At 39.9% G+C, this 27,518-nt stretch overlaps 1 protein-coding gene across 2 annotated transcripts in view; it reads left to right on the top strand.

Annotated features, from left to right (window-relative positions):
• The window catches only part of MNAT1 (MNAT1 component of CDK activating kinase), a 116,311-nt gene that overhangs the window by 34,967 nt on the left and 53,826 nt on the right, over positions 1-27,518 (top strand). Inside the window, exons 3-6 of one of the 2 annotated variants that reach the window (XM_062494878.1) lie at positions 875-948; positions 9,361-9,464; positions 13,469-13,609; positions 18,800-18,925. In XM_062494878.1, the coding sequence (XP_062350862.1) occupies positions 875-948; positions 9,361-9,464; positions 13,469-13,609; positions 18,800-18,925 (445 nt within the window). The remainder of the gene's footprint in view (positions 1-874; positions 949-9,360; positions 9,465-13,468; positions 13,610-18,799; positions 18,926-27,518) is intronic. The other variant, XM_062494880.1, reaches the window with a different exon arrangement.

The raw sequence follows: 27,518 nt of genomic DNA, 5'->3' as shown, positions 1-27,518 counted from the left end.
CTGAATACCAAGATGCTGATGTGGAAAGCAGTAACAATTTTGATACTGGATTTATAAAGTCTACTAAAGTTACCAGAAGTCAAACCTGGAATAAGTCAACTGAATAAAGTTGAATTAGAAGAGAAAACACTGGAAAATGCTTGGCCCACTTGGGTTTCCCAGATCAGTTTTTAGGAGGCAGAAAAAATGCCCCCAAATTGGAATATGGCCTCAATTCTTGGGATTTTTGTATTCCTGGGTATCATGGTCCATAGATCAGACAGAATCTCAGCTTTATATTTTCTTGGGAAGAAAGTCTGCATGTCTTGGCTTTCAAAAGCTGTCCATGTTCTAAGCCAGTTGTCCCTTCATCTTTTTACTTTCTCCAGCTCTGAAAAGGTGAATATAAGTGCTGGAATGGTCTGTTGATATGAAACGAGATAATTGTGTAGCATTGTTGGTTTGCTGCTGACATATGCTTTCTGTTATTGGCACAAAGCCAAACTCCCTTTTCTGATAGTTCTAGAGAAGTTTGGGTGGTGGTTTTTTTTTTTTTTTTTTCCTCCCTTCCCTGTGGGTGTTACTGTTGCCTCTGCCTTTGTTAAGAGGCTGGCTGGGAATTCTCTATCTTGGCCTCTGTGCTCATGTTTACCTGTAACCCTGGAAAAGGAATTGGCAAACAATAGGCAAAGATAGCACCGATTTCTTCCAGGCTGCCTCCTTTCCTTTGGAACAGGCACTTCTGTCTCCCATCAAAGATTCTGGTCAGTCTGGGAGTCACAAAGCACACAGTAGATAAAACTAGATCAATGCTTCATCAGCTCTCAGCAAAAGCCTTGTTGAATGGAAATTGCATCTTTCTGTGTTTTATAAATGCTTTTCTCTTCTCTCAAAGATACAATAAAAGAGAGGAAGACTTTCCCACTCTAGATGAATATAATGATTTCTTGGAAGAAATAGAAGAAATTGGTGAGTCTTAATGCTTGCATGATGTGCTGTGCTTACGAGACCGTAGGCTTTTATCTTCTGACTCAGCTGCCTATGAGAATGCCTAAGTTCAGTTTCTGTAATATGATTTATCATAGTATCAGTTTTTTTATCTGATTACTTTTTTTTTTCTGGATTTTAATCATATTTGCTGAACTGTAGTACATTGTTAAGTAAAACATTTTATCTGCCAGTGAAAAATACACAATCCAAAGAGGAAGCAAGCTGGAAAAGAAAGGCTTGCAGGGGACTGTCAGTGCTGCCCTGGCAAAGATTAAACAAAGAGAGGAGAAATTGAAATTTTCATTATATGCCTCCATTAGCTTCATTTACCATGACAGAAGCCATATGGTGTCTTTCATAGTTTTTGCTTCTGCAAGTACAGTAGTTGAAGCTGCTTTGAAGCTGATGACCTTACATACCACTGTGGTAGCATTTTATGTTGCTGTGCAGAAGGAGAAGGTTTGGGAACAGACATTGATTTCTTTCTCTTGGGATTAGCTGAAGCAGAACTTTGCCCTTTGGGGAAGGGACAATGTTATCAACAGAGTTTATTTTCCTCTTAGAGTGACTTGTGATTTATGGTGGAGTGATGGGTTTTTGCTTAGAAAAACAAGGATGTGTTCAAAGGAGTGACTCCTAAATGGTTTGTTCTTGGTTTTTATGAGGTTCTGAAGCTTTTCTTTTTTTTGACCTGGAGGAAGAAGAAGTGACTTAGAGCAGGCAGGAAGGACAGTGAATGTGATTTGGAGGAAGCCATGGAGATGCCACTTTTCCTTCAGTTTTCTCAAAGGAGCCCTTGCTCATTTTTGCATCCTCGTGATTTGTAGAAATGTTTCCAGTCCATTTACTGATGTGAGCAGTGTATCCATGTTTTTGTTGGCATCAGGAGGCTGAGGCTGGGAAGCCAAATTGTGTGGCTGGGAAACACCAGTCACACTCATATGGGTCTCCAAATATCTGGAGGATATGATGTGGGTGTAGCTTTGTTTGTATATTTTTTGGAATGGTATGGGGGACGGAGAGAATGAATAGAAACAATGGCCATAGGATCCTGGAAGAATCTGTGTGCTCATAGGAAGCAAAACTGTTTTTTTTTTTTTTTTTTTTTTTTTCATGTAGCATTAAATACAATTTCCCACTTAACTTCTGTTGCAGGATTTTTCAACATTTGTAACAAGGGAGTTGAAGTTTTCCATGAAATTGTCTGAACCTCATGACTTTGTGCAGGATGTTATGATTTTACAGCTCTTGGGATTAGGTTGCTACATTGCCAATGGTTCCAAATCCTGTGCTGGGAACTTGGTTTAGAAGCAGCAGAAACCTGGCTGGTCTTGGTAACCTTAGGAAAAAAAAGTGAATTGGCTAATAATTGTTTTGGCCCTGCAAATGCATAGTGAAAAAGCTTGATAGAGTTCTAGGAATTGCAATTAGTTACCTGAGAGGGACACTGGAAGTACTAAAAGGAATAGGAAGTCTGACTGCATCCTGATTTGTTCATGTGGCAGCCAGAATGATGAGAGGAAAGAAGGGGTGCAATCAGAAGACTTCATTTTCACTGTCAGTGAGTTCATATATGGCATCCCAACTCCAGACAGATCCCAGAGGACAGGTTAAATTCAACAAGACCACTTTAAGCAAGAGTTCAAGCCCTGTTTGCTCTCCTGGTGACAAAGCCCATTGCACATTTGTCCCCAAGCCCATCCCTGCTGTGGTCCTGGGCCGTTGTCTGATGTGACATTTTCCAGTGCATGTTGTGAATGGTGTGACTGAAGTGTGTTAAAAGTCATTGACTGTGGATGATGATTTCACTCTTTACTGCTGAGAGGAATTATTTCATTTTTGTGTATCTCTGAATTGCCTGTTTGCTTGCTCATGTGGAAAACTGGGCTGCAAGATGGAAAAGAAAGGATGTGCAGGGCAGCTTTGCCTTGTGGAGCCAACATTCAGCAGGCTGATGGTGACTGGAAAGGTAGGGAGCCAGGGAACTGGATTTCCTCTCATTTCCTCTCTTTTCCCATACCCTAAACTTTCAGTTTTTCTGTGAGAGGGTCAGAGTGCAGCTTTACCTCTTTTTTTCTTTTTTTTTTTTTTTTTCCCCCCCCTCTTTGCTGGAAGGTTTTGTTTCTGGAGCTGTTGTAGGGCCTTAAATGAAGTAGTTGCTTAGCACCGACAAAATGTAAACATCCTGTATAGGTGTCTTTCATGTGACCCTGATTCTGATAGGTTTTCTAAATATTCCAGGTAGATCAGCTCCAAAAGTAGCAAAGGAATGAGACACAGCAATTGCTGACCTCACTTGAAACACGTTTTTCCCCTTCATATCAGCTGCTTTATACCTACAGACTTTTTCTATTGAAATAGAAGAGTTGGATGGTGCAGCAGCAGTGTGTGTGTGTGGGAAGGTCAAACAAACATTAGAGTAGTCACCTTTTAAGATTTCTATTATAAAAAACAGGTTTTTGAAGTGGTTTAGAGTGTAGCCACTGAATAATGCTTTGGGCTAAAATGTGTTAAACAAGACTTTTTAAATATAAAACACATTTTAAAGTGAATTTTCCCTGGAAGAAAAATCGTTTGGCCAATTTGAGAACATTGTAAACACAGTTTGTTGTCATTAGCACTAAGAATAAAAATAAAGTGAAAGGGCTAAAACCTGCCTTTGGGAAAGGTGTGGATGAGTCTGTGTCTGCAGGATGAGATGGACCTGGTTAAACCTTTGAGTTGCTGCAAGTTGCACTCTCTGGACACACTGTGAATTTCTCTTGCTTTTTCTACGAAGTTTTCTTTCTCCCCCAAGTATTTCTTCTTCCCCGGAGTATCTGTGTAGCCATTTTTGCAAGCCCTGTGTGAAAGCTCTGCTGAGCAGGACCCGCCTCCTCCTGGTACCTGAGTGAGGCCCCCAGGCATTACCGCAGCGCAATTGTTAGCAGTAATTGCTGCTTTTTAAAAACATTCTCTGCATTCAGCTTCGAAGGAGGCTGCTGTTATTTGTGTATTCCTGTATCTCCTGATCCTCCAGGACTTTATGCAATACTGGCTGCCTCGTGACTTGTCTTGCTCAGAACACTCACTTATATCTGACAAGCAATCCTTGGATAGGAAGGGTTTTGCTCTGTGTCATCACTTGTGAGTTGTGCTGTTTATTGTTTTGTGGTTTGGTTTTTTCACCCTGTGTGTGTGTGTGTTCTCGAGGATGGTGTTGCTGGTCCTGATAAAAGCAATAATCCAACTGGAAATTGGGCAGCTTTATCAAAGATCTGTTTCAGTCATCTCACTTGAACAAAGATTTCGCATTGTTCCAGCCAAAATGGTCTTTCTTAGACTGATGGGGCTGAGTGATTTCAATCATTCATTACTATGCAAATTTTCTGGAAAATTATTGACTCAATAAATGATCACTGAGGAGAAACAGAAACAATTATTTATACCTAACTAGAATTTTCTGGCTTAACTATGGGTTTTCTTTTGTTTCTGATAATTATTTTATTATAATCACAGAAGTGTTGGTTTGAAGGGACCTGTTCAAATTATTTTCCATCTTTTCTGGCCCTGACCCCTCTCCTACCCCTTTTAAAAGTACAAGGACCAGGCATCAAAAGCACCGAGGGAAGGTGCCAGGGTAGCCTGGGACATCCTAGGCAGACTGAGGATGAGGCTGTGTCTCCCTCTGTAGCACTCTGCCATTCCCAGTCTGGGATTTCATGAAGATGGTAATTAAGGAGTTGTTATACTAGGGTGGGAAGAATACTGTTCTTAATCAAATAATGCTAATAATTTTTAGCCTTATCCTAAAACAGGGAGATTTTGAGGGACACTTAGTCCTGCAATGCAGTGATATTCATATTGTTATGTCTCTGGACAAATTCTTTGCCATTTAATTAAAATTTTTGTCTCATTTTCTTTTTAATAGCTAGGAAAATATTTTTCCATTTGTTGTAGAATTGTATAATGAACGTTGTTGTTTTGAAAAATAGAGAAAGTCTCCCTGTAGAGGCTGAATTTCAGAACTTGGGAGTTTCACCTAAATAGAATGAAATGTTTCACAAAAACACAATAGTCTTCCTGTTATAGTTAACAGATGTCTCAAGGCAAGTCATTTTATAAACCAACCAATGTGAGATGGATAAGTAGATAAATAATTGTTGCATACAAAACAGCTTCTGTTTCTTTTCCCTGAAGGGCTTCAGGCCTCTTATATCGGCTTATGCTATATTTCAACATGGACAAAAATAAGTCTGTCTTCTCTTTGAAACCTTTTCAAACCAGCCATCTGCTTTGCCACTCATATTCAGATCTACACCAATATTTTTTCAGGGTAGGTGTAGCATATGAGTTGGGATTTTTAACTCTTTCTAGTTCTTCTAGTTCTAAAATATTTTTTATTGTGGTGTTTTTTTTTGTTTGTTTGTTCTATTTTTTTTAAGTTAAGAAGTATATTTAAAATAAACTCCTGGCAAAATTCAAAGCAGGCTAAATAAAAAAAGTGTGGCATAGTCCTAGCTGTGTTAAAGTTAGTATGTTGAGTATTAGCAGCTGTGTTCTTTGGTTTTATAGTTGTTGGATTTAAATGCCAGTATGTGGAGGGGAGAAGGGGACAAGAGAGGGAAATAATATCTTAATTATTTTTTTTGTGCCCTAATGCCCCTTGCAAAACAGACTTGTCAGCTGTATTGTGAGGCTACAATGGCAAGAATTTGTATTCTATAAATATTGATGAAAAGACGTTTGGAGCTCATGAAAAATTTATTAGAAAATATGTTGAAAGATGTTTTGGCTAGCTGGCTGGCCACTGGTAATCATGCAGTGTCAGAGGGCAGCTTGTTTTGCTGGTAGGTGTTTATTGCAGGAGGGAAGATGCTGTTTTCATGCACTGAAGTTGATGTGGATAGATTCAGCCTACACTGTTATGCTTTCCACTGTTTTACTTTTTTTTTTATATATATTTTTACACTGTTTCCAGTCTTGCAACAAAATGTCTTTAGTGGTTCTACTCTTGAAATGTGGACAAGTGTTCAGAAGCAGATGTTTAGGACCAGGACAATGTTCCTCATCACTTGCTATATATCAGTATTCTCTGGGACAAGTTTGCTCTGGCCTCTGAGGGTGCTAGAAGTTTGAATCTCTGACTGCTGGTGTCCTACAATATCCTTGAGTGACAAAGCAGAATAAGATGGACAGAGCAGAGTCAGTGTGGTGTGAGAAGATCTGACTGCTGAGAGGGTTGTAGCTGTGGTTTGGGTTCCAGTCACAGCAGGAAAAGAAGGAGGGATAAACACTTTCACCAAGAGCACAGCAGTGGGCTTTAAGGCTGACTGTGCAAGTGGCTGCTGAGAATTTCCCAAACATAGATGCAGAAATAGATTTTTTTTTTTTAGGTAGAAAAGTTACTTCCTATGAAGAATCAAAATACACCCATTTTTGTAAGCAGTTCTCAATAAATGTAGGCATCTGTACATGTTTAAAACATGCCTGCTTTTCCCCAGTATGAGTTTTAAATCTTAAGCTTCTTGTTTTACAGACCAAATTGGGACTAGTTGAATCTAATAAAGATATCTTAAGAAGCAAAAAAACCCTGAAGGTTTCAAACAGCAATAATTGCAAAACAGAGATCATCAGCTTATTGCTGGATTTATTTTTAGAGAAAAATTCATGATGTTCAGGAGCCTAAAGGCAATTTGGCATCTCCTCATGCACCTGAAGGTGGCATCTAGGCGTCCTGCTGGCACAGCATGGCTCATATGCTATTTCTTTCTTGTGTCATCATTGAAGAGTTTAGAGAGCTGCTGTGTGGATTTAAGTTGTAGGAAGTGCTGACATTCCCATGCAGCTGCTGTCATTGCAGAGCCCTGGGCTGAGTGTGTGCCAGCATTTTCACATGACACTTCTTCTCTAATACTCAATTATTAAAACTTCTTGTCAGTGTGCAACCGTACGCTGGAAATTTGGTGGTCAGATCATCATTAAAATACTAAAGGTTTAGACTAAAATAATGTTTTACGTATTGAGAGGTTACTACAAGCCAAAAAGTGTGTGTTTGAAGTTCACAGTATGAAATAGGAAAAATGTTGTGCCTTTTGAAGAGGAAAAAAGAAAAACCTAAAGCATTTGGGATGGGTAGCTTGCTTCCAAAAACCAAGGAGGTGAAATTTGAATGGCTTGTCTGGGTTATGGCAGTGCCCAGAGGTTCCAGCTGGGGTGAGATCAAAACTACAGGGGGAAGTGCTGCCTGAAGCTCTAGTATGGAGATAGAGCAGGTGGTGTGAAGGAGAAAGGAACCTTGTTTCCACTTCTCCTGGTTCTTGCCAGTGGGAGACCTCTAGTACAGAGGCCCAGTGGTCTGTCCAGGAACAGTTGCGAAGTTTGAAAATTCAGCTTGGGTGTTGATTCTGAAATTTTTAAAGCACAAAGTCAGCTATCTTAGATCTTTGCTTTGAACTGAGGATGCTGGGGTGGGGCTGGAAAAGTGCAGCTGATTCAGGAGCCAGACTGAATTGAAATGTCATTTGTCTTGATACTGCCTGTTACTTGGAAAAGAGGAAATATAAATACAGCTTATTTTTTTTTTAAGGTTAGGAAGTTCTTGGACTGTATTTTGCTGAGCCATTTGTGTTGCAGTTTGAGGAAATTGAGTCTTTTTAATCAGAGTAAGATGATGGGTGGTTTGGTAGTCCTGGAAGGAGAGTATTCCAATTCCTATCTGTACCCTTTTATTACTTGCCTGGTACTCTCTCTGGCACTTGCCTGATCCCTGTGTTGAGCCAGTTCAGGTTACTGGAGGATTTTTGTTGATGCTGCAGAGCATCCAAAGGAGTTCTGGAATCAGAGCAGGGGAAAGAGTGAGGCCTGTGCTTGGGGAGAAGGGACATAACAGCAGGAATGCCTCTCTTGGCAGTAGTGAGCTGAGCTTGTAGAACTGAGCTGCATCCCACAGCTCTACCATTTTGGACCTTCCTATTTCTTCTTATCTCCATTTGCTCCTGACATTGATTTCTTGGTGTTTCCTTCACCGCTGTCATCTGGTTTGTCAGTCTGGGCTACTCTTGATTTGGTTTGCCTAGAACCCTCCTAAATGCTCATTTCTGCCGTGTTACCTGTGGGGAGGATGAAGGAAGGGATATGGTCTTCCCAAACTGAGATGTGTATTATCCTGATGAGTAACAACAGACTTCATGCTACTTCCTTCTGTTCCTCTCTAGCAGCCTCTCTGGTACAAATGACTTGGCAGTGGCGCCTGTGCCCAGGGTTAGCTCGGCCCTGGTTGCCTAAAAGCCTGGGAAGAGAGAACTGAACCAAAACCTCCCCAGTCCCATGCTGGTGTTTCCACAAGAACCTCCTTCCCTTTCACAGGGTCTGGTGTAGCTCAATCACTGCGCGTTCGTTTCTTGCGAGGGATTTATCAATGGCAGCGCAAATTTCTCTGCTGCTCTTGTAGCCACGTGACAGAGCTCTTGGAGGCTTTGAGTGCTGTGTGCTGGCACTGTTCAGGAGTTTTAAGGCCATGGGCAGGAGCCCAGCATCCACTCTGGATGGGAATCACCAAACGACTTCCCAGTGATAATGGTGTTCAGTTGGAATTCACTTGACCCACCAGTGAACCTGTGACCTAGAGATGAAGGGCTCAGGCATTGTATCAAGTTACAAATCATCCAAACCATCTACATCTTTCAAGCTGTTGATTATAGAAACTGTTCAATTTCTTGAGATATCATCTGTGCCATGTGTAGATAATTGGGAATGTTGTGCTAAACTATGGAGCTTGCTGGCCGACCCTGCTTGCTCATAATTACATGAGATATGGTCTGTCACCATTGAGAGACATCAAAAGAATGTCAGCTGACCTATTAATCTGCAAGCATCTGCAGATTCCTCATAATAAAGGTAATTGTATGTTGGTGCCTTTTAAGTTATCAAGCCATGTGAATTTTTTTGTGTACCTGAGAATTCAGTCACTGTAGTCTTTGTGCATTAGATATTCTCTGTGAAACAGAATGACTGAATTGCTAAGCTTGTCTTCATATGCCTGTGTTTGGCCTAATCTAATTTTACAGGAATTACTGTGGTCTTAGCTATAACTGCTACTTGCAAAGGTCAGTGTTTTATGAATGTGATGGTTATTCATGTGTATCATTACCAGTGTCACAAAATGAGATGCAGGATTCAAATTTTAATCTCCTACAGATTTGTAAACCTACAGAATCTCTGCTGGCTTTCATTGAAATGCAGTGACTTAGCAGATTGTCTCTGTCTTTATATGGCATGTTTAAATAAGTTCTGTTACTGCAATGTTTATATTTGGCTAGAAGGGATAGAGAGCATAAGAATAGTGTTTTTGTCATAGTCATGCATGCTGACCTAATACTTTTGCTTTCTGTCTTTATAATATTTATACAGTATTTAACTTGACCAACAATGTGGACTTGGAGAACACCAAAAAGAAAATGGAGCTGTATCAAAAGGATAACAAAGAAGTCATTCAGAAGAATAAGTTAAAACTGGTTAGTTAACTTCTCTCCCCTACAATTTTTATTATTTTGTTAAAGAACTAAAGGATTTGTGGAGTGCTTTCTTAAAGCAAATCAAAGCTCAAAGCACTATGCAGAGTTCTTTGAATTTAAATGTTGAGGTTGATAGTTAAAGTATAGTTATGCTTTATTTTGGGAAGGGTTTGAGAAGAGGGGCAGGCAGTGGAGCCTGTGTCTAATACATCACCACGGCATGTGTGCTGGCAGTGTCGTTGGACAATATCCAGGAGAGATGAAGTTCATTCCTACACCAGGACAATTGTTCCTTTCTCATCCGAAGGAAAAAAGGAATCCAGACTCAGACATTGTGAAGCTCCCAGGAGAGGGCTGTAAAACTGAGGCAAAGCACAGGCCTGGTTTATGCAAAATTCAAAATGAAGGATGTTGAAACAAACATTAAAACTTTTGTTCAAGAGCTGATAACAGTAACATCAGGGATATTATATATATGATCTGTATGCAAAACACAGGGTTCTTTGAAGATTCATTCATTAAATTATGGCTCACATAAAATTTTGTTCTTTAAAAATAAACTTGTATGCACTTATTCCTGTAAGAAAAATTTAATCTGTTAAATGTTTTTTCAGCATAAAAATACACATTGTTATCAGTTCTTGAAGGAAAATGTCTGCCCAGAGTGTGACATAACAAGGGTTTGTGTTTGTAATCCAGTTGCACTAAGGACTTGCTTTCAAATCAGTAGGGGTGAAATCCTCACTCCCCTGACGTCTGTGGCAAAACTCCGAGTGATTTCTTTAGCTCTAGGATTTCACAGGAGGAGATTGGAATCTGAAAAATGTTTGTTTGAACCTCTTCCTTTTAAAGGCAAGGAAATTTCCCTAGGGGTCCATCTCTGATCTGTTATCCTGTCTCTGACACTGTGCAATATCCTCTGCTTCAGAGCTTGAAGAGACCTGCCAAAGCTTTGGCTGCATGTCTTATTTTACAATGGAGCTGCAGCCTCTGGGGTCACAGTGAGAACAGCTCTGCCTGCAGCCCACCTTCCCTTGAAGGAAGTGGCTCTGATAGCCTGTGCAGGGCCTGTGTGGTGCTGTCAAGCAGCTCTGTAATAACCCTGTACCCACTCAAGCCCCCAGCACTTCTGTTTGCTGTGTTCCACAGTCCTGCTGTGCTGGAGGCTGGCTGCTGGAAGCTGGGCAAGCCTGTGTGAATCCAGACTCACTGGAGAGCTGGAGACATTTCTCTTTTTTTGTTTTTTTCTTTTTTTTTTTTTTTTTTTAACATTTGAAACATTCATAATTTCTTTTTCAACAATTGACACAGTGGTTATTACAAAATCTGCATAATCTTGCCCATAAATTTACCCTTCTCCTAAAAGCTGAAGGGTTGGTTTTCCTCTCCAGCTCTTCTTAGCAAGTTCTGAAATGTCTTTACTCCATGCATGGTAAAAGGTGTCCTGCTTTCTTGGATAAACTTCTTATGGCCAGTCATTGTTCCTTCATTCTTGACTTAAATTTTTCTATCCACTGTAATAGGTTGCTTCTGAGGGATATAGATATTTTCTGTCCTTCTTGTTGTTTTTGTTACCCTTTGCCTGCTCCAGTTTGAATTTGTGTTTGGCAAGCAGAAAGGGTCAGAATTGAATGCAGAGGTCTTAATGTCTCTTGTAAAGGAGCTCTGTTTTCCCATCTCTGCTGGAAATACATTGATCCTGAGACTGTTCTTCTCTTGTAGTTTAGAAAAAATAGTGTCAATCTTGGTGTTCTTGTAATTGTATTTTTTATATAGATAAATATTTATATATACTTTTTATCTATAAAACCTTGCACCCTGAGTGGACTACAGCTTTTCCAGTGTTTCTCCCTTAAATATTTGCAATTCTCCAGTCATAGAGTAACTTGTTGCTTTTATCACTAGATGTTTTATTTCACTTGGTGCTTTGTGCAGTCTTGAAATAGTTGTGTCTGAATTCTGAGATGTGAACGTGCATGTTTTCTTGATTATCCTTTCCTGAATGTGGTGAAATGTTATTTTACTTTCTTTTTACTTCTTCACTTGTAGTCTTGAGTTTACTCCAGGCTTCACTGTCATCATCTTTTCCTTCACATATTAGGGTTGTGTTTAGATTATCTTTAGTTTGGACACAACCCTTGCTGCCTGTTGAACTCATCTCTTCTCTTTTACTGTTCTATTTGGTCTTCCTTTAAAGAATTTGATCTGACATGTGATAATTCTTCCATTTTCCTGTAGTCTGCTCTGGTTTAGGTTTGTTTATCAGTTTACTTATTTCGGACTATAATTTTTCTGAGCTGTTTCTTCATACTAGGTCTGTCAGCACTTCCCTAGAAGTTTTCTTCTGTTTTAGTGTAAATTCCAGGCAGTCTTTAGAGATAAATGTGGAAGAGCCTTGGAATGTCTCGAAGTACCCCGAGCTCTTCAGTTTGGTTGATGAACTAACTAAATTCCTTAATTCTCTAAAATAACCTCAGTTAGAAGTTTGGGAATTTTGTTGTTTGTTTTTTTCCTTTCATTGAATGCAAAGAGAGCCCACTCCAGGTGGTTGCTGGTTGGTGACCAGCTTTTTAGCAGTGTCACTGATAAACAGTGACAAAATGGAAGCAGCTTCTGTCAGCTCTTGCATCCAGGAGTAACTGGGCTTCACTGGACCCACTGGCTTGATCTGTCTGGTAAAGGTTTGTTTTTGTTTTTCTTTTATTAATATTCTGGCTTGTGTTAGGTAGCTGTGCTTTATGATAGAAATTTATGATTAGAACAAACTTTACTGTGGTCTTGGCCTCAATGATCACAGAGTCACAGAGTGAGCTGAGTTGGAAGGGACCCACAAGGATTATTGAGTCCAGCTCCCAGTCCTGCACAGCACCACCCCCAAGAGTCACACCCTGTGCCTGAGAGCATTGTCCAAACACCCCTTGAGCTCTGTCAGGTTTGGTGCTGTGACTGCTGCCCTGGGGAGCCTGTTCCAGCCCCCAGATATCCTCTGGGTGAAGAACCTTTTCCTGATACCCAACCTAAACCTCCCCTGACACAATGTCAGGCCATTCCCTCAGGTCCTGGCACTGGGCACCACAGAGAAGAGATCAGTGTCTACCCCATGATGTTTTGCTGAAACTCCTTTCATCAATAAGTCATCCATTTAAGTTTATAAAATTTTAATTATCTTGCCATTTTTACTGCATATCCCTTTGCTTTAGTATATTCGATGGAGAAGATTTGGAAAATGTTTCCTGTATGTTTTTCCTTGTACCTTCTTGTAATTGAACTGACATTCTTTTGATCCACCTTCTTTATAAAATTGTTTAATCCCCTTGTTTTCCTCTGTGTCTGAGCCCTCTTGAGTTTTTTAATTCTTTCACTGTGATTTTTCAAATACAGATTACCTAATAGTTTGCAGGTTAAAAAAAGGCTTGCCAAGAAATGGATCTATAACAAAAACTTGTCATTTTGTACCAGTAATCTTTCTTTTCATCTCAATCATGTAGCTGCAATCCAGGTTAAAGGAAAAATTCCTTTTTCTGAAGCTGTGACATTTTCACAGTTAATGCTTAAAAGTTACAGGCTTCTCTATTAATATTCACATATTTGTAATTTCTCATTTTGCTTCTGCACCACTGATAAGCACAGTGTGCTTTGCAAAGAAGATGCACCTGATGAGTGGGATGATCAGGAACAGTATTGTGGGATTATTTTTGTTCAGCCTACTTACATCATTGAGTTATAGGATGTGTAGGAGTCCAGAGGGGCTCACTTTAAAGTGTGGAGAAAACCCATTTCCTAACATTTAAGGAGTCAGATCTGAACTCCAGCAAGCAGCAAGTTAAAGTTCTTAACTTTACATTGGACAATGAGGAGGTAGAATAATCATCCACAATCACCTTAAAATTTTGCTTTTAAAGGTAGAACTTGGCTGCTTTCCCCTTGCATGGCCTGCCCAGGGTCCCTTGGGGGGCAGTGGAGCTGTGGGGTTGTTGTGAGCTGATTTCTGATTTCCCTTTCAGACTCGGGAGCAGGAAGAGCTGGAGGAGGCTCTGGAGGTAGAGAGGCAGGAAAGCGAACAAAGGCGGCTGTTCATGCAGAAGGAAGAACAGCTACAACAGATGATAAAAAGGAAGAATAAACAGGCACTCCTGGATGATCTGGTGAGTAACAAAACCAGAGGCTTGGAAAGCACTGACATTCATCTCTATCACTGTTAACTGTGTGGAACTGACAGATCCGTCCCTGTCTCCCTGTTTCGCGTGTTTTGTGTTTCCGTTCTCTCACCTGTTATTTATTTCAGTGTTGTAAACCACTCTGGTTTTGGTAAGCTAGGGGCTGGATGAAGAGTGCTTCTGAGATTTGTAGATTTAATTGGACTCTACCGCTGTTGGCTTGTTAAGCAGTTCTGAGTAGTGGGTGATAGTCTGGTGTGTGGGAGCAAAAAGGTCATCAGGAGGTGCTTCTAGACTCAGCCACCTCTGCAGTGGAGATGGTGGAGAGCAGGGGACAGCAACCTCATGAGTTATCCAAGCACTGGTCAGCCTTTTCTCAGTCAGAACACCTAAACGATTGGTGGTCCCTTTGTATTCAAAAACTACTACAAGCCAAAAGTTTTCTTGCCTTGAGTGTGTCATGTTCTCTTCCTGCAACTTCTCCTGTACAAGTGGCTTCTTTTGAAGTGAATGAAGCTTGTATAGACAAACAGAAGAAAACTCTGGTTGCTTTTGGAAATTGTGGTAATCTTGGTTCACTTACTGATTCTGCATCTGAAACGCAATAATGTGTGGGCATAGAGAAACTCACTAAATATGTTAAACAGGGTTCACATCCCAATTTTTTCAGTACAAGTGTCTGTACAGACATGCATGCACACACATTCACAGGTTTCACACCCACGAGGACAGTCTGTGTACACAGTCTCTCTGTAACCTTGAGGGAGAACAGAAAAAAGATATATGCATACATACATGTGTTCAGCTGTGTCAATGTGGCTTAAAGCTGCTTGGCATACCTAAATCACATATTCTCTCTTGTATCAGTGCATCTCACACTAACACAGTGTTAATTCCTGCTTTGTAGTCTCAGTTCTTATTCAAGATACAGAAGCTTTTCTACTTTTTCTGAAAAAGTAGAGTTCTTCTTTGGGCTGGTGCAGAAGGCACTGACATGGAGAGAGGATCTAAGTGAAATTTAAGAGTTTCAGGGCCTCTTGAAGAGATGCCTTTTTTTCAAGCCAGGATTCCTGGCAACCTGTTACTGGTTTTCCTTTTGTAGACAAAAGCAGAGATGAGCAGAAAGGTTCTTGGAGAAAAAGTCAATCCTGTATCTTTACGTTCAGCAGTCTATATTCACTTCTAAGGTATGTGTTTACAGTCCACACAATTGTGAATAGTGGATAAATTAATGAAAGCTTCACTATGAATTTGAATTTAATTTTTCAGAATATGGATTTTGAGTTTCTGACTTTTAAAAAACCCTGTTCTGAAACACACTCCTAACTGACTAGAGACCAGTGGTGATGTGTAATTGGTTGTTTAATTTTATATTTTTTTTAACACTGCATTTGGTTTTTACTGGAAACCTTCGCCAGGTGGCTTGCAGCAAGAATAACTATAAATAACCCTTAAAACATGACTAAAATAAGTAGTTTTAACTGTGATTGCATATGTATTGCTATTAAAACATATCTTAATATTCTAACAGCAACATAAAGGTGATTTTTAAAGGCTGAGGGAGGAAACTGGACAGTTTCAAGTTGTGTTCTGTTTCTGAAGGGGCAGTGTCAACTTAAATTTGAGCCCAAACTAGTTTTGTAATATTACTAAGGTTTATAAAGCCAGCAATGAAGTGTTTGTATAATGACTTACGAAGTCTCTGGAAAACCAGTGGTTGTTAAACAAATAAACATTTCCTATGGTCTCTGAAATCCCTCTAATGCTGTGCTGCAAATCTGAAAATGAGACTGATCATGAGTAAAACTTGAGAAATGCAGCAAATGCCAAGCATGAGTATCAGCACTGTAAAGAATTAACTTAAAAACAATCTTGTATCTGTGGATGCTGGTTCAGTGCTAAACGAAAAAGGATTAATTTCTGGCTACTGAGATACCAGTGGTAACACCACTGACTCTGCAGGATTGTGAGAGCAGAGGAAGGTGGGAATCTGCCATTGCTTTCAGACTGATCACCTGGTGTGGTCAGTCTACAGCCCAGAGCTCTAGAAAGTAGGTCTTGGTATTTTTTTTTTTCCGAATCTTACGAAGCTGTAAATCTCGTAGAATCATAGAAATGCTTGGGTTGGAAGGGTCCTTGGAGACAATCCAATTCCAACCCTCTGTCATGGGGAGGGAAAACTTCCACTAGAGAAGATTGCTCAGAGCCCTGTCCAACCTGGCCTTGAACATTCACAGTGTTGGGGCATCCACTGCTTCTCTGGGCAGCCTGTGCCAGGGCCTCACCACTCTCAGTAAAGAATTGCTTCCAGTGTTTAATCTAAACCTGCCCTCTGTCAGTTTGAAGCCATTCCCCCTTGTCCTGTCACTCCAGGCTGTTGTAAATAGTCTTTCTCTATCTTTTTTGTCAGCTCCCTTCAGGTACTGGAAAGCCATAATTAGGTCACTCCAAAGCTTTCTCTTTTCTAGGCTCACCAATCCCAATGCCCTCATCCCTTCCTCCTGGGAGAGGTGCTCCTTCCCTCTTGTCATCTTGGTGGTTCACGTCATTCTGTGTGTTACTTGTGGTGGTTTCTTATGGAGTAAAGGTGTCAGCTGTGTACAAAAGTGTTTGAAAATGCTGTACCATCTTCAGAGAGCTGATAATTTAAGTGGTCCAGAGGCACAGAAAAATGTTGGGAATTCTAAATGTTGTGCAGTGGACCCTGGCTTCTGGCCAGCCTGGGGAGTGCAGGGGCTCATACAGAAAGGGCTGGACCTGGGGCCAAGGCTCCATGAACCCAACCTTGCCTGGGAACAGGGAGGGGAGGGCCAGTGTGAAGTGCTGGAGAGGTCAGCAAGGCACTGGGGGGGGACCCAGGCTCTGCAGGCCACTGGAAAAGCAGTTTTGTCCTTTTTGCCTCCCAGTACTAAATAGGCATTTTCTCTTACTTTTGTTGTAGGTCACCTCTTTTACAATAAAACCTCTCACTTTAAAAGCACAATACCCCATTGTAATTTAGACCTGCAGTCTCAAATACACTTAATGCATCACTGGAAGAGCTACATGAGTGTTTAATTTTGGATTGTTGCGTGTGTGGGGATTTTTTAAAACCTTGGATAATCCAGGCTGAGTAAAATATTATAGCACTTTTTTTATGTGCTGCATAAACTCTCTGACTTGCATACAAAGGATTCTAAGATGATCTCTAAGATGTCTTGTGTGTTATGGGACTTGCACTCTCCTCTTCAACAGCCCATAATTCCCAGGCATGAGCACAGTGGGACTGCAGCACATGGCAGAGGAGCAGGTTTTCCCTGGACTGTGGCATAGCTTGGAGTCAGGCAAAGGCGTTAAAGACGTCATATCCACACTTTTACCAGAACCTCAAGAGTTTTGAGACAAATCTTCCAGAAATTGTTGTGTGTAACCAGCTTTGTTCGTAGTGTAGACAGTTTGTTTTCCCATACAGAAAATTGCTGGTATGGATAAACACAGGGTTGGAACTTCCACGTGTGTTAATAGTTAACAGAAGGGCTCTGTGCATATTCAAAAGGACAAACAATCAGGATGTGGTGCCTTGCTGGCACAGTGTGGGTTTCCCACAGTTGTGTAATCTGGTTACTGGTCATTGTGTGAACTCTTTGAGAAGTTGGTTGAGAATTGGCTTCCTTGAATCATTTTATTAGAAATGCAGTGAGTGTTTAAGGAATATGAACGACGAAACGAAGAAGAGAATGCTTTCTGCTCTTCCCTTCTCACCCAAGCATCTTAAATCTGGTGATTGGAAGAATTCAACATCCTTAACTTCTGCTGACAGCTGGCAGCACATGCTGCTGCATGCTGGTTAGAGATGTACAACACTTAAAAGAAGCAGACTCTAAACTGGAGCTTTTGTGGTCCAAATTTTCTTCCACTTGTACAGAAATTAGATGTCCCTACCATTTAGGTTTTTAGCATCTTCTCTCCCCTCTTCCCAGATGATCACAGAAATGCAAGTAGGAACCTTTTCTTAGTTGTATTCATGATTCTGGACCAGATCTTGTCATGTGAGATTGTTCTGCTTTTATCTTGCATTCTAGTGGTAAGACAAAGGCAATGTAATAAAATAGAGAGAGGAGAGAAGACTGGAGAGTGCTGTGAAAAGTCAGTGAACTGTTCTTCATGATCATTTCAGACAATTTCTCTAGGTTTCCAACTTCTTACCTTGAACTGAATAATTTAAAAACCACAGTCCTGTCAATAAAATCTGTTTGGTTTTGCGAGTAACAAATATACTTCATAGTTCAGTATTTGCTTGGATCTTTGAAATAGAAGTAAATGTGATGTGTGAGGGCCTTAGGAATAAAATACTGTGCTAGAGCAGTCCAGGAAGAATCTGTCTGAACTTCTTCCCTGCTCTCAAATTCATGGTAATTCTAGCCAGGAATTCTCAAGGATTTCTGTGTGCATGTAGATAGTTACATTAGTCTCTTAGAAAATTACTTGGCCAATAATTTCCTGACTTTCTCAAAAATGCACTTACATATATGTATGTTAATAATCATTCTGTCCTGACAGTTTAAATAATTCATTTGCTTAACTATTAATTTTACTACTTTATATATATATATTTTTTATATATATATATATATATGTATTTAAAAATTGGCTGGCTTCCCTAAAAATAAGTTGCTGAAGGAGAAAATAAATATGCTGTTGGTTGCACTTACAATAGTGCCATTGTGCAGAGCAGAACAAGGATCATTTCCAAACGGCCTCAGGTGAAATCTAATGGGAAACAATTTCAAACTGGTCTGAGTTCATTGGTAGAAAGAATGTGTCTTAGATAAACATCTGATCCAAGTTATACTACTCAGTGCTATTCCTTCTCTGATTAAGTTCTAATTTTTTTTTTATTTTAATAAATATTGTTGCATCGACCAGTTGGAATAAGGAGCCTGTTATATTGTCTTTAATGTGGATTCTATAAAAATGGTTGTTTGCAGGTTACTCTGATTTATGGGGTTGCTGCAGCTTTTTCTTATTACTGAAAATGATGGTTTTCTGTATACTATTTCTGAGGGAGAGGATACTTGGCATTCTGCTGTTCTCCTAGTGGTGGCCTTGAAGTCACAGTTTGCAGTTTGGAAGAATATGCAGTGTTAATTAATATTTGTTTTGGTTTAGGACTCAAATTTATTCCTCATATGTTTGCAGGAGAGCTCTGATCTTCCTGCCTCTCTGCTCTTAGCTCAGCATAAGGACAGATCTACTCAGCTAGAAATGCAGCTGGAAAAACCCAAACCTGTCAAACCAGTCACGTTTTCCACTGGCATCAAAATGGTAAGATTTGCTTATTTATTTTTTTTTAAATGCCTTTCAGAAGATAAGGGGTTTCCTCATATGAAGTTCAGAGGCAGTTTAAACCTGAGTTGCATGTTACATGAAATAGATTGTTCTCTTCCAATTAAATAAGTAATTAGGAATTAACTGAAGAATTTCATCATCCTGCTAGTTGGAATATTGTGATGACCCACCCAGAAGGATCATCACAAATATATGGAACATTTTCATTGTCAGAAAGCAAACTACACCTCTCTCCCTTTGAAGCTGTGGTGTCCTTGAATTATTTTTCTCATTTGTGTACCAGTTCTGGAAGTTGAAATTTTGTAAGTTCATGAATCATCTGCACTTACTTCAGATTCATTTTGAGCACTGGAGTAATCTGTGAGTATGAGATTGACAATCTAGAAAATAATTCCAAGGTTAAGGACTCTATTTTCATTATTATTTGGTTCTAGGAAGCAACAAGTATTTTTGCAAATGTGTCACCGTTAGGGTGGCAGCTGAGGATCTCTCAGCATTCCTGTTCAGTGTCATGACATGGTGCAAGTGCACAGCAGCCTGTGTGCATAAATGTAAAGCTGGGGGGTGGGAGCACGAGTGACTGGTCTTCTCTGCACCTTACTGATTTTCTGCTTTGTGTTGTGTTTAAATTTTTTTTAGACTTTGTGTTTTAGAATTGGTAATGGTAAACTGAATGTCTTTAAAATAACCAACACACTCTACTCTCCTCAACAAACCAAAAGTCAGCAAAGCAAAAATCTGGGCATCAAACTAGTTTTCTATCAGTAATTGATTTATTTTTGCCATGAATATTTGTGCTGCAATCATTCTCTGTCAAAGTGTTCAAAGTGTGGAAGCATTTGCAGCTTATTTTTCCAAAAGCAGTGTCAGTTTTTGCAAAGCTGTGTGGATTGTTTTCTTGTTTTCCTGTGGTGTAAATTGATCTTCTTCCTATTTCTTCTAAAATCTAACAGTCTGTGGGAGATATGCTTTGTGAGAGATTTTCTGTCTGTGTAGAAAAACCAGTGGACAGAAACTGCCTGTTGTTCTGTATTAAAAATATTCTGTCTGAATGCCTGCTCTTCTTATTCTTAAATATATTCTTAAAATATATTTTCAGAATTTCTTAAAGCTGTGGCTTTTCTGTGGGTAAAGCAAGATCAGCTTATGTATGTGATGATCACAGTGGAAGTATTTTCTAATTTGTTTAAAATATTAAATGCGCTATGTGGTGGTGGACATTTGACATCTGCTGCCCTAAGCAGACTTTCACCAGAAATGGTGAAAGACTTGGATAAAGAGGTTTCCAGCAGGAGGACATTTAAATCCTGATGTTTGGAATAATAGGGGATATGCCAGATAACTAATTGCTAATTCATTGGTGTTCAGAAAATGTGAATGAGTAAGTAATTTTAGTTGTTCAATCCCAGGAAACAAAGAATACCTCACCCTGACTGATCTTAGTCCTAACCTGGAAATCAACAGTTTAACTGCACTTCCTTCTCATAATGTTTTTTAACAGTAAAGTTAAGGATAGAAGCATTTGAAGTTGGTGACCACTATTTATGAAATATGGATTGCATCAAAAATTTTACACCAACAAAAGTACAGGTTTTGTTTAGAAAGACGAATGTTTCCTCATTTTTTTACAGGTGCTTGATTTATTTATTACATGACATTATTTTAAAAATACCTATAAATTCTGTTACACAATAAATGAATGAACTGTCTAACTCTGTCATCTTTGAAGAAGTTGGATCTACAGCCTGGGAGTGTTTCTCTGGGTGTTCTGCTAGGAGGCAGCTCAGTGCTTGGAAGCAGATGTTGAATTTCTGTGGATGACGTGCAAATTGGCAGTTTACAGGGTCACTTTGACAAACTGGCCTCATTTGAATGAAATGTGTTTTAATACGGCTAAATGCAAAATGAGAAATAGAAGAGTAAATAACAGGCTCTGGGAAGAGGATTTGGAAGTTTAGCTGAGCAAGTAAACCAGTTTGACCCTCAGCCACAGCATATGTGGGGAGCCTTGGGTGTGTGAATAGTCCAGCAATAAATAGGAAAGGACTTTTTATGAATATAATATTGGGGAGAGTTGTGGACTGCAGAGTTGTGCTGGCTGCATTTTGAATCCAAAAATCAGAAAGCACGCAAAGAGAAGCCACAAAAGTCCATTCAAAGATGGGAGGATCTGCTCTGTGTGCTGCATTCTGCCTCTGGTTTAGGAGATGGATAAGGTCTGACTCAATTTACACTAAGTACCTCCTTAGCACAGAACATGCCAAGTCTGAGCAGTGCAGCATTAAATTAACAAGAGTCAGTACCCTTAGTTAAACAAATACCATCTAAATAGGAACTGAAAGAACCAGTAAGACCTAAACTTCACACAGTGTTCTGCTGGTTAATTGGCCTTGCTGTTAAAATTGGTTCTGGAATGCAACAAAATCTCAAATTCTTGATGTTTTCGGATTAGGATTGGGGTGTGTCTTGGAAAGTTACTGTAGTTATCAAATGGAAGTTTAACCCTGCTCCAAGGCCAGCAGTTTTGTGAAAAGCAGTTCTGCTCATTGCACATGATCCATGAAGGTGAGTTCCCACCTCGCACTGACCTCAGGACATGCTCGTGTGCCAGGCTGAGTGTTTCTCTAAGGACCTGAGATGCTCAGTCCCCTGTTTTGCATAGGTGTCCACCTGAAGTGGGTGGAGCTTTTGTTGTGCTCTTTGTAGCTGCATTGGCTTTGTTCCCCCCTAAACCGTGGGGTTCACACCACTCCTATTGGTAGGGACAACTGTAGGGAAGTACTGAGAATTTATTAAGAAATACAATTCTAACTAATGCTCTGGCAGAACGGCTCTGCAAATTCAGTGCATTTCTGTGAAAAGTCAGGATTGTGCCCACTGTCAGAGGCTTAGCAGTGCACATTTAATGAATCACTATGTATGTCCTTCTGCTGGGCTTTTATTTTTTCCTAATAGTTTGGCCACTGACCTTTTCTGATGGGTGTTTTCCTCTAATTTTGTTTCAAAAGAAGGGAAGCCAGATAGAGCTGGCTGAGATGCTGGCTGATCCAGAGCTGGTGTTTACACAAAGGCTATGAATATATGAACATATGCCAGTTAAGCAATTCACTGTTATTTTTTTTCGGCTGAACATGAGTGTTTTTCTTTGGTCAGAGATGTTCTTCTGCCTGACTGCTAATCAGACATGTTTCTTGATGTCTGAGTTAGGAGCATGTCCATTCTAGTCTCCTGGGCAATGCTCAAGGAAGTTGGCTCATTTAAGGTGTCATTAGTGCTGTGAGTTCTTCTGCTTGCAGGGGGAGGAGGGAATGAATGTCTTTCACTTGTAAGCTAAGCAAGAGCATCCCCTATAGCATGAGACAGACTATTAGCTCATGGGGACAGGGTCTCCTTTACTTTTCCTTCTGTGAAATTCCTTTCTTTTTCTCCTTTCAAGTGGAAGCAGTTTTTCCTCTGCAATCTGCTCTTTATCTTTTTCAGTAAATGCTATCCTCTGTGCACAAAGCTTACATTCCTGATCAATCAGTTTGATTTACCTCTTTGAGTAGGGGGAAGACAGTGATGCCAGGCTTTTTTCCTTATCTTGAACATCATATAAAGAAATGTACTTTCAGCATATCAGAATAATTTAAAACAGTCTTATTAAATCCAATGTCTAATCAGGGTAAAGCAACCAAAGAAACTGTAGCAATCTTAATTGCTACAGTAGTGCTAAAAATGAGATTTCTTGTCAATTGTGGTACTTTAGTAGCTGTCTAAAAGAACGAAGTTTGTCTGCGATGAATTATGTTTGCACATTTCTAGGGCTTTTCAAGAGGTGCAAAGCAAGGTCTGGCAAGAGAGCTATTCTTCTGTTTCTTGGTGAATGTAGTGACCATTTCTGGTTGTCAGGTAGCTTTAATGTGGAGCTCATTTTATGGTGTAAAAGAGATGCCCATGCTCATATGTATTGCGGACAAATGGCAGTTTGCAAATGCTACAGGTATTAACTAAATTCGTGTAACACAGTTTCTTTCTTGTGTCTCTGGTGTTTACAGAACTAGAAGGCTTTCTAGGTCTGTGCTTTACCTCACCATTATGGTTAAAAATGCATAGAAGCCTGGATGTATTTAACTCCCGTTTAATTTGTTGAACTGGGAACACGGAGCCTTTGAGTGTGTGGCCCAGCTGTGGATTCCATGTTTGTAGAAAATCTCAGTGCCTTAGACTGGCTCAGCTCATGCCACCTCCAGCACATTTCAGACTTGGTGCCTGTCCCTTTTTTGTTCCTTCCAGTTTTGTAATGTTTCTTTTTTCCCTTCCCCCAGCCTCCCACCACACTTAGCCTCTAGTGATAGTATTCTTGAAGTAGTCTCATGCAGTTAAAAAACTCAATTACCTCTAATTAGATTGCCTAAAAATGCTGGAAAACAACATAGGTGTCCCTTAGCTTGCTCCTGCTTGGGAGAGTTTGCCTTCTTGCATTACTCAGAATTACCTTCCAATTCTTAGAATAGTTTTTGTTTTATTACTTAATAGCAGTGAGACTATTTATTAATAGAACTATTAGTGCAAAGTGCTGTATGTGCTTTATCATTACCAGGATGGTCCCTACCCCAGTGAATTTGCAGTTTAAATAGATGTGTCTGGGAGGGAGGGGAACCAGATGCCTGGAGGGGATGTTCTCACCCAGGATTAGACAGCAAAGCAGTGGAGGAAGGAGGAATAGGATCCAGCCCTACTAAATTCCTAACCTCGTGGCTCTTCCGCTGAGCCAGGCTCCATCTCCTGTCAACAGCACCCCTGAATGGCAGTGAATTAAGAGTGAAATATCTGCTCCAGCTACTGCTTCCCTGTCCAAATCACAGCAGTGGTGTTAAATATAACTTTGTGGCTCTGAATATTGCCCAGATTTATTCCAGTTCTTGCAGTTTCAGGTTATTAGTAGCTGGATGCTGGGGAGAGCAGTGTGCAGCCTGGAGTAGCCAGAGCTTGCAGGGGGGAGCAGTCATAGAACCAGTATTTCAGAGGAATGGATTTGTGTCAGACACAGGATGTCTAGGACACCTCAGGAATGTGTGTTACCACTAAGCTGCACATAGCAATTGTTAGGGAAGAGATTTTGTGCAGTGTTACACTTGCAGTGTTATTCTGATGGGAAATAATGTTCTTATTTTACGTTATGTGGAGCTATTTCTTTTAAAACATTGACCTCATCAGCTCAGGTCAAATTAACTGTTCTTTATTATTGCCTTTTCCTGCAATATTGCTTCCTGTGCAAACAACTGCTCAGCGGCTGCTCCTGTTTCTCAGTCTGTTTCTTTTATAGCTCGTGGACCAATTATCCAAAATCCTGTTCCAAACTCAAAAAAGTCTGTCAAAATACCTTTTTAATCAATTGTGGTCCTTCAAAGTTGCTTAGACATATGCCAGGTACTCTGAGCTAAGTGAGGTGCATGTCACACTGTGGTTTAGGCTACAACTGTTCTGCAGCTCCTGAGGGGGCCTTACTTTGCCAATTCTTACTGCTCTGGTTTGCATGGTTGGTTTGTTGGTTTTGGTGCAGTGTGTTTTATTGTGTGAGGGGGGGTTGTGGTGGGATGTTTTTGGGTGCTTTTAGTTTTTGCCTAAAGTTAAAAAATAAAGCAATCAAGGCTTCCTTCCCTGTTAGCTCAGCTGGTCTATCTTCAGACTGAAACTCTTCAGATGGAATTGATTTCTTTGGAGATGAATGCCAGTTTGAGTTTAATTGGTATTTTGTTTTTAATCTTCATTTGGCTCACACCACACACATTTCTCTTTTACAGCTGGGTGGAATGTTTCCCTCTTTGCAACTCTTGGAAGTTTAGAATCACAGCAAAATCACAACACTCATTTTCAAGAGTAACTAGTGTGTTTAGACATATAGATCCTTTTGGAATGGATGTATTTGTTTAGAGGACATGCATGCAAAGGTAAAATTTCCAGTGGCACTGAGCATTCTGTGTCTCTGTGTCTGTGTGTGGTGGCTGTGCCCCAGCTCAGACACTCTGGGCTCGGTGTCAGTGCCACAAAGCAGAATCCCTTTCCAGAGGAAACCCAAATGCCCCAGTTAGGGGAGTCACAGCACTTTCCAGGGGGTCTCTGGTTGGAGGTTTCCTGCAGCAGCATTCCTGCCAAGCAGCTTCCCTGGAGCAGAGATTCACAGGGGATGCAGGCAGCCCTGGGACAGGTGGGATTCTGCAGTTGATAAGTACCATTTCCTGATTCCTAGTCAGAGTGTACATTGCACATTGCTTTAGCATTGAATTTTTGTTGTCAGTTACAGTGCCTTGTTTTTAACAATGAGCATTGATTTGTTAAGGACACTATTTCTGAAGAGAAGAGAGGAAAAAGAAATCATGGCTTCTGGATCTCTACCATTTCTGACACTGGATATAGTATTCAAATTCTGTATCTACGTGGATACAGAATTTGAATACATAAGCTGAGGGACACCACATGTACTGGATAACTCAGGTTAGGATTAGCATGCTGGATTTAAAAAGTGATCCACAGTCCTGTGACCCACCTACTGCTCCCTTAAATCTCATAAGTTTATAAGTACAATATGACTACAACTTCCGAGTAGCTTGATGGAGAATGATTAGCAGTAGTAAATACATTTGTCAAGCTAAATCCATAGCCCTCTGTTTAAATAAAGATGTTTTGTTAAGAGTCAAGCACATACATGCTGAACTGTGCTTTGAGTTTCTGAGCTCTGGTTTTGAAGTGTATGCCAGATAAACTTTATTTAAGTGATCTATCATCAGAATGCTTCCTGTGCACTCCAGCCCATGGACTGAAGTCTAAAACATTAATTGGGTTCTGGCCTTACTAAGTAATTACTGTTATATCAAAGTGCATAAACATTCAGCACATGATGTTGACTTAATGAATTTTGTTCCTTATGTTAGTAAGAAATGTTTCTGGAGGAAAGAAAGGCAAAGTATTTGTTATTTCCCCTCCCTTCATTTACACAGCAATGGTCTTGGAAAGGAGGCTTTATTTTGAAAGTGCAGTGCTATGTCTCCCCATAGCTCTCTGCAGGATTTTAGTTTGGAATGTCTTAGGAAATATGCTGTAGTTGAAATTAAACTGTTTGGTGGACAGACATAATCAGAACTGCTTGACTTGATTCTTTTTTATGGTTGGGCTCTCTGATACTGCTCTGTTAAAATAATATTTGTTCATTTGCTTTATGACTCCTTTACATGGCTAAAGGAGCACATGTTTATGTACACATATTAGTATAAATACAAATTAGATCCATAAGTTTGCACAGCTGTAATGACTGGAATTTAGTAAATGAAATAGTGCCAACAGTGTTAATTGTACAGGAGTGAATGGCATGACCAATGTACTTGTTAAAGTGTCTGTGGCCAGCAGTGGAGCATATCTGTGCTTTAGCTGTCACTTTTTGGAATGGAGCTGTTTTTAGGATTAGGTTTTTTTTAGAATTATCTCTATTTTTTTTTATTTTTGGTGGCTTGTTTCTTTGTTGTGTGGGTTTTTTTCTTTTTTTTTTTTTTTTTTGGGTTGGTTTGGGTTTTCATTTTGTTTTGTTTTGTTTGTGATTTTTAGTGTCCTGTTTGATTTTTGGAGTTGCCCAAGAACTTACTTGCATGCCTCACTCTTCCCCACCCAGTTTTCAGAGGCCATCTCTGTGACATGCAGCATGTTCTGGTCCCATGAAAAGGCTCACAGGGAGAAGGCTGCAGGTTGTCATTTGCTTCCTTCCTATATGGGAGCAGGCACTGGGACAGAACAGCGGGAATGGGCTTCAGGCTCTCATGTAGGATGCCCAAATTCCATCCCAAGCAGCAGCCAGACCTGCCACTAGCTGAGATAGCACAAAGACACGTTGTAGAGTAATCTAAGGAAAATGCCAGTTAAATCAGCCTGAGATCCTCCTGTTTCAGTCTTCCAGCTCTGAATGTACCTTTGCTTGAGTAGGTGTTACTGTGAGCAATAAGGAGAGATCTGACTGAAAGAAAGAAGGTGGCTGAGAGGAGAGTCCAAAAAAACAGCTGGCAGGGAAATAAAGAATAATAAAAATTTTTTCAATCATTGTTTGTTTTGGAAAGATCACGCTTTAAGCACATGGAAATACTTTACACATTTGAGAAGTGCTGACTTCCTACATGCCTTGTGAAGGAACAGCAAATCATTCATATAATGTAAACACATTATAGATTGTTCCAATATAACTTTTTTCAGTGCTGCTGTTCTTTTTAACAAGATACAATTCAGTGCATACATGCTGTTTTGATGCTATACTTTGGCCAAGAGTAGCAAAAATCATAAACATTAAATATTAGAGTTTGGGTTAATGAACATTGTAAAGTTATTGAATCACACTTTTAATGCAAAAAAAGTTGTTAAACTGTGCTGTTTGATACACTTTTAAAAAGTAAACACATGAGAAAGTAGTGCTAGAGTGAAACAGAAAGAAATAGCTTGTCTGGAATTGTAAGTATGAGCATTATGTCTTGGTAGAGATGATGAAAACTGGAAGCAGACAAAGATCCTCTGTGAGTGTGAAGTTTTAAATCAGGGAAGAAAAATTAAT

Source organism: Cinclus cinclus, chromosome 6, assembly GCF_963662255.1.
Source record: "Cinclus cinclus chromosome 6, bCinCin1.1, whole genome shotgun sequence".
Classification (NCBI taxonomy): Eukaryota; Metazoa; Chordata; class Aves; order Passeriformes; family Cinclidae; genus Cinclus; species Cinclus cinclus.
Note: the sequence above shows the minus strand (reverse complement) of the source record. Positions and strands in the feature narration are given on the sequence as shown.